Consider the following 12975-nt stretch of genomic DNA (forward strand, 5'->3'; position numbering starts at 1 on the left):
AAGGGTAGGCACCTCAAGCAAATAGGGGCACACACAATAAACAACAAGTTAGGCAAATAATAATTAGAATTTGTGCAATGATGTAGAGAATTTTTCTTTATAGTTTCTGTCAAACATATAGGCATTAAAACATACAAACTTTAAGGTTACCAATTCATTTCACATAAACTTTCAGTAATTGGTCAATTAATTCATTGCGGTATTGCATTCAATTCGACAATACAGTTACATTCTCTTGTTTTACAATCTCAATAGAATTCACACTATATCTGTTTTTCAATAATAAATATCCCGATATCCTGATTGGTCGATTTATTTGTATTCCTATCGTCTACTATGCGTTTCGCGTGTATTTTGCCCTCCTTCAGGTAAGAAATATCTTGATAGTTGAGTTCTGTAGAGTTAAACAAAAAAGTAATAGATATAGTTTTAATTCGCTATTTTGTATCAATCTTCTCTTATTAGACTGGGTAAGGATTCCATGCATCTGCACTAACCTGTAAGTGGACTTAGCCACTGATTGATGTCCTTCAGTTTTCATTAGAGGATTCTGTAAATAAATACATTCTGGTTACAAAGGTATTCTAGTAGCCTCTAAAATGGGGTTGTGTGGGATCAGTCGCAAAAAACGCGCTGTGTCCCACTACGAGACCATTATTGCCTAAGTTATACCTTGATTTACTAATGTATTGTGCGTGCACTCACCTCGCATCAGCTTGGTGAGTCTGGTTTGATGTGGACCACATCTACTGGATTCACTGCATAAGTTCTCATCAATCACTTTTAGCTAAAACAAGATTCGTAGATCTCGTAGTATTTAGGTCTATAATGTTTTGGCTGCCTAGCTTACTGTAACGTATACATAATCATACCTCGCTTTATTCGAGTGATGCTCGAGTACGGGTTACTGGTCTGTGTGAATCGTGTTTCCGCGTTTGTCAGCCTCTGTTTCATAGCAATGCGGTCTTCATGGGGTGTTCCATTACTCTGTAATCTATCTGCCCTAAATCAAACAGTTATGTTAGGGTCCGCATCTCAAAGTGCATGGCATCAGTCTTTATTAAAGTGTATTAGTTGCCCCTTACCTCAGCCAGACGAATACTGTAGTTACATAGATTGCACTTATATTGGGAGCATTCACGGTCTCGCCATTTAATGGCAAGTGCTGGTCTCTCCTTTTAGCTCAACACGATCTGCGTTTGGAATCGTAAAGGATGTAATTATAGCCTAATATCTACTCTACTGTTTATTCTGTTAGCTGTATTACAAGAAAGTAAGTGTCACGCTTTTCTCTGAGATCCACACGTCTGCAGAAACATTCTCTAGTGAGAGATTTCACGTGTCGTTCTGTTACTAAGCAGCCTCTTTCCTATGTTACCTAGCATCTAGCTAGTTACTCAGACACTGGTCAGAGACGCCATTTTGGATGAGTGTATTCTTGTGTCTTATCCCTCTCTATTGGGTGTTCAAACGAACTGATGTATGATTTGGGTACCTAAGGGGCATGTTGAAAATACGTTTGAATAGCAACCCTAAAGTTGTATACATCCTTATAAAGCAATAGCGTTAGGTTAGTTATTGTTTATAACAATGTGTATCAGGGTATTTAGGGGATATCAATTGCTATGTGTTTCAATTAGTATTCAACATCATAATACTGCTAAGGATGGCTATTATTTACATAATTCACACATATTATTACAAAATATGCAGGAATGATGCATTCTTTTTTGTATTCATGCTAAGTACCACGTACATAAACCACATTTACTATCTTCAAGCTAAGTGTGTATAATTTCGGCTTTGATGTATACACATTGAGTTCCACGATCATAGTCCACATTTGGCATCTTCAAGTTAACAATGTACTAAAGAACTAGTGAAGTGTTCCAATGCTTGCACTGACCTCATCCGTGCTAAAGTTCAAAATAAAATAATTAGGGAGAAGAAGAGCTCATTCACTTTATAATACATAACTTCCTGAGAGGAATGCAAGGACGGACATATCTGAAAAAGGTGACCTAATACAAAATCTGGTTGCAATGGCGGAAGAGGGCATGTTTGAAAGTTTTAGAATGCAAGTCAGATGCAACAAGGAAGTACTATCAGTGCAGTTACATATATCAAACAGACCATCCTGACCTTTCATGGCAACAAGGAAGAAGCACAAGCACTTACCTTTACAAGACATCCTCCAAGTAGTTGTTTCATTTCTGTATTTTGAGCCAGGTCAAGAGGTGTCTGTTCTGTTAAATAAGCAATGATTAAAACACATGAATCAACTCGCTTACTTGAGAACAGTTAAATAGGGGTGAGATTTAAAGTACAAATATATTAATTTCAATCCAAGTATTTTTTTTTTTATTGTTTTAGCTGAAATTAATCAGCTTTTCAATATATTTAACAGAAAACACAACAGAATTCATACAAATTCATAAAAAAGAAAAATAGAAAAAATGATTACAGCATAAAAGAAACATCAAAGAAAATAGGTATGATATAACAATAATTAAAAACAGACAATTAACAATAAAACTATGGAATATGCCATAGTGCAACGATAAAACAACAAGAACCGCTGACCATACACATTCAAATTCACAAAAGGCGCCTACAAAGGCGCCTTAATTCAATTAACCACATTCTAAATCAATTTGTGTCTAATTTCAAGGCCTTTAAGAAATTAACACTCGAGATCTGTACTGAGATATTAGTTGAGCATAACAAATATGGCCAACAACGCTCAACATCTAAAAGTCCAATAATTTTAGCATGCCGCCCAAAATATATAGTTCTTTGGCTAATTAAAGCTGGGCAACAAGATCTCAAATGTTTGAGTGATTCTTCCGCATTTTGAGAAAGGCAAAAGCGTCAAAATTTCATACCTCTGGGTATAATGTTGTGTCTTGCCTGTATCTGTCTAGTAGGGCACAGGTCAAAGCGCAATCTAACAACAGCAAGCCGTACTTCTGATGAAGGAGACTTTAAAAGATAACCTTCCATCACCCTAGCATGTTTTGGCCAAAATCTCCAACAGCAATTCTGTTTATACCCCAGACATTTATCTCTGGTGGCAATCCAATCACAACAATAAATCCATTTTATGGCTTTGTCTGGATTATTAATCAGCATCTCCATGGATACATCAGAATGTACAAGAATGTTATAGACCTCACTCAACCATGTTGACACAAATTTATGCGACGATGTAAACAAGTAGGTCGATACCATTTGCAGCATGGTATGCAACAGGGTTGAAATGAGACATTTGCAAAAAAAACGCACATAAGCGCCAATGATATATTGCATGAAGTGAGATTAGACCTAATTCATACCGAATCCACAGATCCGTAACACAGTTCGGTAGATGAAACACATTTCTCCCAAACTTTGTCTCTAATCTATCTAGTTTTTGAGTTTGCCAGATAAGCTGTGTCTCAATGCCATATAATAAACAAGGCGTGGCTTTTTGGTTCCAATCCTGCAGTGCTGGTTTTATTGTGAACTTTCCATATCAATACAGCAGTAACTTTTTTTTTTTTAATAAATGTTTTTATTGTTTTTCATGATTTAAGCAAAACAGCCACAGAACAAAAGTACAAAAACCAAAAACAAAGCAGCGGAACAAAAGCACTTCAGGACAGCGTTCACATCTTAAATCAACAGAATATCATTTGCGTTGCCAAACACCAAGAGTTCTTCGCCCAGCCCACTCTCCATCTGTACGTGCAGTAGGCATCGCTGACCATTGGCGTCAGGGCCCTGACTTGTCCCATTTCCCCCATATTTTATCTGCTTTGGTTGGGCAGCCTCTTGTGCCATAGATTCGGTGTTCCATCATAGCACATGAGTCCATGTCCAAAATCCACTGTTCCAGTGTCGGGGGGTCTGGCACTCCCCATTTTTGTGCGATATTATGCTTCATTAAGGCTGTCGCAGTATTCAGTAGCAGTTTGTCCCATTTATTAAGGTCGGACGGCTCCGGTACACCGAGAATCAGGACCCTCGGGTTCAGTTCAATGGCGCAAGCAAGCACCCTGGAGAGCTCTGTACAGCAAGCATTCCAGAAGGTATGGATCTGGGGGCATAGCCACAGAGTGTGGAAGAAGGTACCCTCCTCCTCCTCGCCACATCGGAGACAGTTCGAGTTCGTTGCCCTCTTTGAGCCATATAAGGTAGTTCTAGGGTAGTATATTCTATGCAGGACTTTAAGTTGCACTAGCATGAGCCTAGAGGAGATAGCCACCTCACGTGGGTGCATAAGAACCTGGATCCAGTCCTCTGGATCCATCTCCCCTACATCTCTCTCCCATTTAGCCTTTAATCTCGACAGCTCAGGGGTAGCAAAGGATGTAATGGCGTTGTAAAGGATGGATGTGCATTTGGTGGGGATGTAGGCAGGGAACATATTTCGCTCTATCGGTGTGTAGTCGGGGACCGTGTCTTCCGGAGATATGTGAACTCTCAGGGCGTGGGACAACTGCATAAAGTGATATCGTTCTGTGGTAGGCAGCTGAAATTTGCACTGCATGTCCTCGAACAAAGCTAGTTTCCCGTCCCTCAAGGTATCCCCCACCCTCAAAATTCCCGCTCTTACCCAGCGTGGCCATGGTTCAAGCTTCTCAATTTCCCTCAGGTTACCATTTTGACATAGGGGCTGCGCTGCGGTTATTTTATTTCCCCACCCAGGAAACACGTGTGCCTATCGCCAAGTGGTGGTGATGTGTGCTGTAGGTGTCTGCCGAGGGGGCCGTTGTGGGGATTGATATAATATCTGTAGCGGGTCAAAGCCCTGCATGGCATCCAATTCGGCTCTGATGTGGGGCAGTGCCCGGTCCCCGTGGATCATGTCGTTGACCGCTGTGAGGCCCAGTAGTAGGTCTTGAGGCGGGGTACCCTTATCCCGCCCTCCCAGACCGATCTATGCGAAGTGCTCAACAAAATACGTGACTGGCCCCCCCCCCCAGAAAAGTTCCCTGAGAAGGGTGTCTACTCGGGTGAATTCAGAGGTAGGGATCACAAGTGGGGCGTTCTGCAGGACGTAAAGGAATCTAGGGAGTGCCTTCATCTTAAAAAGCGCAGCTCTCCACATGAGAGTCAGAGGAAGGAGCTTCCAGTGACAAATGTCATTAATAAACCTTTCTATGATCGGTTGGAGGTTATACATCGCATACTTGGTTAGATCAGTGGTAACCCAAATTCCCAGGTATTTGAAGCCCTGCCTTTCAATCCGATACGGGCAGCTCGGTGGGCTGGCCTGCTCCCCTCCCTTCACCGGGAAAAGTGTTGACTTCTTCCAGTTGATTCGCAGTCCGCTAAATTCCCCATAGTTGACGAGCTTCTGGGTCACTATGGGACAGGTCCGAACCTGGTCGGCCAGGTACAACAGGAGGTCGTCGGCGTACAGGGAAGTACGATCCTCATGCCCCTCGGCCATCTGAAATCCGTCTACTTCCTGCACTGGCGAAGCCACAAGGCCAGCGGTTCAATCGCGAGGGCAAAGAGGAGGGGGGACAGGGGGCATCCCTGTCTTGTGCCTCTGCCCAGGGGAAAGGATCGGGAGGTCCACCCGTTCAACCTGACCTCTGCTTGGATGTTCGTATAAAACAATTTTACCCATCCCAGGAAACCTTCTCCAAACCCCATACGGTCCATGATTTCCCAGAGGCTATCCCATCTGATTGAACGCCTTTTCAAAATCAATTGCTAAAAGGGCTAATGGGGTGTCCAGAATAGGGGCACGGTCTAGCACCAGATGGAGTCAGCGCAGATTAATTCGGGTTGATTTATGTGGCATGAAGCCACATTGATCTGGATGTATCAAGGTGTTGACTGCTTGCTGGAGCCGGTTAGCCAGAAGTTTAGCAAGGACCTTTGCTTCCCCGTTAATTAACGAGATTGGCCTGTATGAGGCACATTTCTCCTGTGGTTTATCCGGTTTGGGGATGACCACAATGCTGGCCTTGCACAGGTCTTGTGGAAGGGAACCTTGTTCCCGGGCTGTCAGCAGCATCTGATGCAGCAGGGGCGGGCTATGTTATTACTCCCTAGTTTCTGCCAGATTTCGGCCGGGAACCATTGGGGCCCAGAGTTTTCCCCGGTTGCAATTGTGCAAGTGCACCTGCTATTTCAGCTTCGGAGATGTCGGCGTCCAGCAGCTCTCGCTGTTGTTCCGAGAGGGTAGGGATTGCTATGTCATCAAGAAGGGTTGGGTCAAGCGACACTGATGGGGCCCGATACAGCGCAGCATAAAATTGGGCGAATGCCTCTGCTATCTCAGCGTCCGATCGGCACCTCTCCCCCTGCGGGGGGATGATTTCCTGAACGCAGCGCTGTCCCTCGTCTCTCTTCCCTAACCACGCCAGCATTTTCCCTGCCTTGTCCTCCAGCTCATATAACCTAGCTCTGGATTCCCAATGTGCCTGCTTGGCATTATCCAGCATGAGATTACGGAGGTGTTTGGTAGCTCGTTTAAGGGATATGTGGGTCTGGGGGGTTGGATCGAGGGTATGTGCATTTTCCCGATGGGTTACCTCGGCCTCATTTATTTTCCCGAGCCTCTCCCTCCTCCTATTCGCCGTCCAGGAGATAATTTCCCCCCGTAACACTGCCTCCCAGATCACCACCGGGTCGTTTTCGCCTGTATCGTTAATCTCAAAGTACTCGGTGGAGACCTCTGTGAGGCGGTCCACCAATTCTGGGCAGTTCAGATAGTAACTGTTCAACCTCCACGTTCTAGGTGGGGCCCTACCTTGTAGGCGTGATTCCACCATCAGGGGTGAGTGATCCGAGATTACCTGGTTAAGTAGTTCCGCCGAAAGTATTCTGAAAAGATCTGTGTGCGGGATGAATAGATAATCGAGCCTAGAGAGGGAGCCATGGGCACCTGAATGGAATGAGTAGCCCCTGGTTTCAGATTGGAGTTCCCACCACAAATCACAGAGACCCAGGGCAGATACAAAGCCGGAAAGCCTCGTGGGGACAGTTGGGTTACACTGTCGAAGATGGGAGCGGTCCATGGAGTTACACATGACGTCATTAAAGTCGCCTCCCAGGAACCATTTATCGGGTTGGTGTTATCCCATAAGGGTGGTCAGTTCTTCTAAAAGCACCTGCCCCAGTCCTGGTGGGGAGTAGATTGAGACAAACCCATATGTTTCCCCCCAAAGTGTACCCAGGACCAACACATAGTGACCCCGGGGGTCCTGCTCCTGTTCCTGTAGTGTGAACGGGACGCGTTTGTGTATGAGAATGAGGGTGCCCATGAATCCCATGGTATATCTCGCGTGGAAAGCTATCCTATAATTATACCGCTGAAAGAAATTACAGTACGATCCCGCTAAGTGAGTTTCGGTAATCAGGGCCACATCGGGGGGGTGTCTAGAGAGTAGTTGCTTAATCAGGCGTCTCTTGATCGCGGAGCCCATCCCATTCACATTCCAGGTGAGGATCTTAAGGGACATGGGACGTGCAGTAAGTGGCATTTGAGAATGGTCAGGTCCCATCTTGCAAGATTATTTGAGGGGTAGGCGGGCGGACCACGGGGATATCATCTCGGTGCATGGTGGTGTAGTGTAAAATAAGCAAAAATTGATGGTTGAGTCGCTGCCTGGGCGTGCTATAAGCCCAACTAACCAGAAACGCTGCTGTCCCTTGGGAGTTGCAGGGATACGCTGGTCTTGAAACAACCTGGAACTCTTCCCAACAAAACCTTCTCTCCCCCCTCCCCATACTCCACCCCAACACGAAGTACCTGTCGACCCAACATGTGCTGACAATCAGACACAATCAGAGAAAGAGAGTAGATTGTCAGCGTATAACAGCCCCTATAGAAGTTCAACTAGAACTGATAGGGGGGGATAAGATACCCCAGGTGCGAGGGTAGCAGATCCCCACTTACTGCATTGTAGGTGTGTGACACACCTTTGGCGTCCTTCCGAGGGCCCCTTGTAGTGGCCTCCATGGGATGGTTGCCTAACAGCAGGGGGTGGAGCCCACGAGGGGGGTCAGGGCAGAGCCCCAACTCCTCCGAGTGCCAGAGGGTCAGGGGGTGGTGGTTGCTCAGGTATGGGTCGTTGTTCCGGGGGTGTTCTAGGGTTTCTTTGCCCGTTTCCTCTGGGCCCCGACCAGTCCACCTCAATGTGCTGCTCCACCCAGCGCCATGCCTTTTACCGGGTCGTCGAAGTGAACCGTAGTGCCTTTGTGATAAATTTTCAATTGTGCAGGGAAAAGCAGGCCCAGAGATTGCAATTGTCTCTTAAGTTTCGCAAAGGATTGCCTCGCCTTCTGTACCTTCTTTGTATAACCAGGGAAAAAGGCCAGCCTGGACCCGTTGAAGGTTACCATGCCCTTGGTTCTGGCCAGCTGTAAAGAGTGCATCCCGGTCTCGATAGTTCAAGAACCGTGCTATCACGGTGCGCGGAGGAGCGCCAGGCAACGGCCTTCCCGTGGGCATTCGGTGTGCTCTCTCTATGGAGAAGAATTTTGAGAAGGAGTGTGAGTCGAAGAGGTCTGTTAGTAGTTGTTCCAGAAAGAGTTCCATACATGGGCCCTCGTCTTTCTCGGGGATACCGAGTATACGAACATTGTTACATCTGGACCTCGCTTTGCTTTCTTCGACCCTCGCCTCCAAGGTCTTGAGTGTGGCCGCGACTCCCTTGAGTTGGTGTTGCACATTGTGTAGCCCATCCTCTGTATTCGAGATGCGCTGCTCTGCTTCTCCGGTACACGCGGACAGTTTCTGCAGGTCATGTCTGAGAAGGGACACATCCAAGCTTATCCGATCAATCTTCTGCTCCATGGACGAGCGTGAGTTGGCTATAAAGGCCATAACATCTTTGAGGGAGAGCGCGTCAGCGGGTTCCATGTCTCCAGATAGATGCGGTTGAGGGTCGGTGGCCTGAGAGGAGGCGACCGTATATTGTTCAATCCTATTCTGCATGGCAGGCTTTTTTGTTTTTTCTTTGCCCATGGTTACAACTCGGTCGGGCAGGTGTAATGTCGTGGTGGAGCTCCTGACTCTCGGTCTCACGGAGTGCGGTCCGGTTCGGTCACGACAATGATGAGGTGAGAGGCTGGGTTTTGTAGTTTAATTGTTAGTTCAGTACGATTGCGGGCTCCGATGCCAAGCCACCGCACTCTGCTATGTTGGCAGGTATTCCTACTAACCCAAAGTTTGTCTGGTTCTCAGGATGTTTATGCTCAATCAGTGGTTTCGAGGTATTGGGTGAGGGGGAATTCCTTGGGTGGTGAGAGTGACCCAGTCGTCCCGCTACCAGTAGCGGTCTGTTGGTCTCACTCCCACTGTCTTAGTGTCAGGCCGCGAACGGGAATGTGTCAGGCCGTGGCGGGGCAGTGCTCCGTCACTCCCAACTGCCCGCCCATCCCGGCACACTCGCCAGTGGTATATGGCGGAGGGACCTCTTGGATGTATATGGGGGCACCCCTCACTTATTCCAGGCCGTTCCAGGTCAGGCTGGTGTGCGCCTCCTGCAGTCTCTCCAGCTAGGCTCGGCAGGCCCACCGGCCTTCACCACCCTGCCGCCTCAGGGCCCAGGGGGGAGCCGGCTATATTGTCCTTTTCCGTGCGGGTGGTGTTACGCTTTATGCTGTACCACTTGGACGTTGTTTGTTCCGGTCCACGGAGGACCCGACAGATCTTCTCTGGGCGATCCAGCAGCAATGAATCACCCGCACACGTTGCTGTTGCCGTCCTCAGCGGGCAGTGAGCACGGAAGCGGCACCACCCCAGGGATCGGTCCGGCCCGGCAGCCTGTCACAGAGCGGGTGCCGCCCCTGCCCCACCCGATGTTGCTCCTCGGTTGCGTATCTTGCGGACTCAAGCTCTTCTGGGACCACCGCCAATCCCCTTGTGGGCCCCAGATGGCAGCGGGGCAGCCACTCTGCCGTGGTAGCAGGCCGCGCAGGGGACACGTACAGGTCTCCAGTCCCCACAGCAGGGCGTCACCAGCCCGGTCGGAGCCGCAGACCGGCCATCTTGTTTCGGGGACTCCGCTCAGGGCCTCGGACTTCGAATCGCCGGGGTTCAGCGCAGCCACCTCCCCAGTCACCACAACTTCTCAGACTTGTGCCGCAGGTGTTCCTCTTTCTTGCAGCCCTCTATGAGCATGGCTAGCGGCCACATATCAGGCTGGTTTTCGGTTTTCTAGGATGTATCATGCGGCAGCGGGAGCCGAAGGGACTCACGTCTGCATCGCCTGGCAGTACCGGCATGCCGTAAATGACCCCAAAATCCCTGTTATCGGCATCATACAAAGTGCCGACACGACCTCCGCCTTCGTCTACCCCTAAATAACGAGTACCGGCAATACCGGAACTGGAAGTAACGTCATCGCGCCGGAACGGGAAATGCTATGGCGGCCATCTTGAAAAACACAATCCATTGCAATCCTCGAGACACAGGACCCGGGATCCACACACCACCAGCTATATCTGCAGCTACACCTCCAGCACAATGCCAAAGGCCATTAAAAAAGCAGCATCCTGCCAGCGAAAGGAGCGCTTCTTGGAGGACGAGTTAAAGATGCGGGCAGACACTCTGGCCCAGAATGGAGACGTGGTCTTTGCATCAGACCTCAGCTAAAAAAAAAAATTAAAAAAAAAAAAACGTGGGAGGAAGTGGCCCACAAGTTCAGTGCGGTCAGCCCACCCCCGCACCATCAAGGATGTCACTAAAAAGGTGGGATCACCTGTGCCTCCGTGTGCGCAATATCCTATCTGCAAATCGGAGCCAGGGTCTGGCTACAGGCGGCGTGTCCAACTCCCCCATAAAGCTCACCCGATGGGAAGAAACATGTGCCAGCACCATTGGCATGGAGGCCATTGAGGGAGTGGGAGACATGGAGCGTGGAGTGCCATCATCGGCAGATGGAGGTGAGTGTCCACACAAACCTCTGGAATGCAAAGTATGATGATGGGCCACAAATATGACAGTGACATGAGCCAATGCATGGGCCGTCACACACACATGGACACATCCCTGCCTAGATGCTGTCCCCAGCAATGTCACATCTACATGCATGAAGCATGCCAATGACATACCTGAGACACCACACAAACAGCGAAACGGCATGTGTCAAACTGCACGCAGTCCACAACACAAAGGCACGTGACACAGAATACACCACCTTACACATGTGTGAACCAGACGTATGCCTGAATAACCCCCCCATATAGCAAGCAACCTGTATGTCACAACTCCAAGACAGCAAATCATCAAATGTGTACAACTGCACTAATACCAATGTATGCATGATGCATGTACAACCATCACTGATGCCATCCCTCTTTCGGTAGCCCACAGGCTAGGATTCCAACAGCGATGCTGAGGACACAGCTGCACAGGCCACGACTCCATCAAAAGGAGGACAGGGGCAGGGAAGAAGGCAAAAGGCCTTCCACATCTAAGGGCCCAGGCAAGCAACAACAGCCACCGAAGGCAAAGCCGACACAGGATGGCAAGGCACTGGGGCGGCAAAGAACAGCCGCAATACCAACAGTGGCTATACCAGTGGAATCCACTGAACCTGAGCCAGTGGCAGATGGGACCCTGTCTGCTGCAAACAGCTCCGTAGGGAAGGCAGCTGCCACAGCACCCCAGAGTGGCGATGAAGGACAGTGCCAGGCTGAGGTATGTATCCCTGAGGACGACAACCTGTCAACGGAAGTGGTAGGCACACCCAGCCCCGGGCAATCACCCCAGCACACCCCAATAGCACCACGCTTGACCAGTCTGGAGCAGAGGCAACACCCGAGGCCTGGAGCCCCACAGAGGACCCACCTGCATTGGGCCCCTCAGCAGATGACCCATCCACCTTAACAGGGGTCCGGGACGGAGAGTCGCACATGGCACAATTGGAGGGGCGGCAGCAAGAGGTGACGGGGCTTGTGAAACAGTATGTTTCAGATGGTGCCCTGACTAGGCAGGAGGCCTGTGAGAACACTGCAGCCACAAAAGGGGCAGCCTGCATGTGCCGACTAATTTAGACTCATGTTGCATACCATTGCACACCATGTGTGGGGGAGTTGTGAGGGGAGGGGTTGTGTGGGAGAGTTGTGGGGGAGAGGGTGTGTGGGGGAGTTGTGGGGGCAGGGGATGGGTGAGGGGGGAGGGGGTGTGTGGGGGAATTTTGGGGGGAGGGTGTGTGTGTGAGGTGGAGGGTAAAAGCACTTTGTTCATATTACCTGTTCAATACACCCGTTGTGTACCAAAAAAATAAATCATCACATGACTGGACATTGCTTATTGTGTATGTGTGCTTTATTGGTTTACAGTGCAGTGTCCATGTACCCCCACACCCTGTGCCCAGAGACCCACATCCATGGCACCCTCTCCATCCATGTGTCTTAGAAATATTGGCCTATCACAGACTGGCACACATCACGTCCCTCCTGTGCATTGCCACCTGGCTGATGTGCAACCCCTTCTTCATCATCTTCATCCTCACCTGGTGGTTGCTTTTCAATGTCAGGGGGCAGAGGCACGTTCAGTCGGATGCACATGTTGTGCAGCATGGCACATGCCATGATGATCTTGGCCACCTTCTCATGCCCGTACAGGAGTGCCCCACCCGACCTGCTGAGGCAGCAAAACCGTGCCTTAAACAGGCCAAAGGTCTGCTCGATCACCACACGAGTACGGGTATGGGCCCGATTGTAGTCCTCTTCGTGCCCATTCTGCGGGCTCCGGACAGGGAGGAGGAGCCACGGCTTCAAGGGATAGCCAGCATCACCTGCATGGGTGCAAAATAAGGTATGTGTGAGTCAATTCCTAACATGACACCTGTACTTATCACTCTCATGCCTGCAGATGTTTGTTGTTCACATGCACATGTCCCTGGATGTATGCACACATTTTAACTTGCCACAATGTGTGCTGTCCCATGGTCTACAGGTGTGGGTTGCGTCGTCCAGATGATGCAGTGTGTCCACTTCCTTGCTGGTGTTCATACCCTG

The 12975-nt window shown here is 48.9% G+C and overlaps 1 protein-coding gene across 8 annotated transcripts in view; it reads right to left on the reverse strand.

Moving 5' to 3' along the window:
• The window catches only part of OSBPL1A (oxysterol binding protein like 1A), a 2815351-nt gene that overhangs the window by 2353356 nt on the left and 449020 nt on the right, over positions 1 to 12975 (reverse strand). For all 8 annotated transcript variants that reach the window (XM_069620918.1, XM_069620915.1, XM_069620919.1 and 5 more), the window contains one exon: positions 2179 to 2246. In XM_069620918.1, coding sequence (XP_069477019.1) covers positions 2179 to 2246 — 68 coding nt within the window. The remainder of the gene's footprint in view (positions 1 to 2178; positions 2247 to 12975) is intronic.

The sequence above is a fragment of the Ambystoma mexicanum genome, chromosome 5q (assembly GCF_040938575.1).
Source record: "Ambystoma mexicanum isolate Mex_15411 chromosome 5q, UKY_AmexF1_1, whole genome shotgun sequence".
Classification (NCBI taxonomy): domain Eukaryota; kingdom Metazoa; phylum Chordata; class Amphibia; order Caudata; family Ambystomatidae; genus Ambystoma; species Ambystoma mexicanum.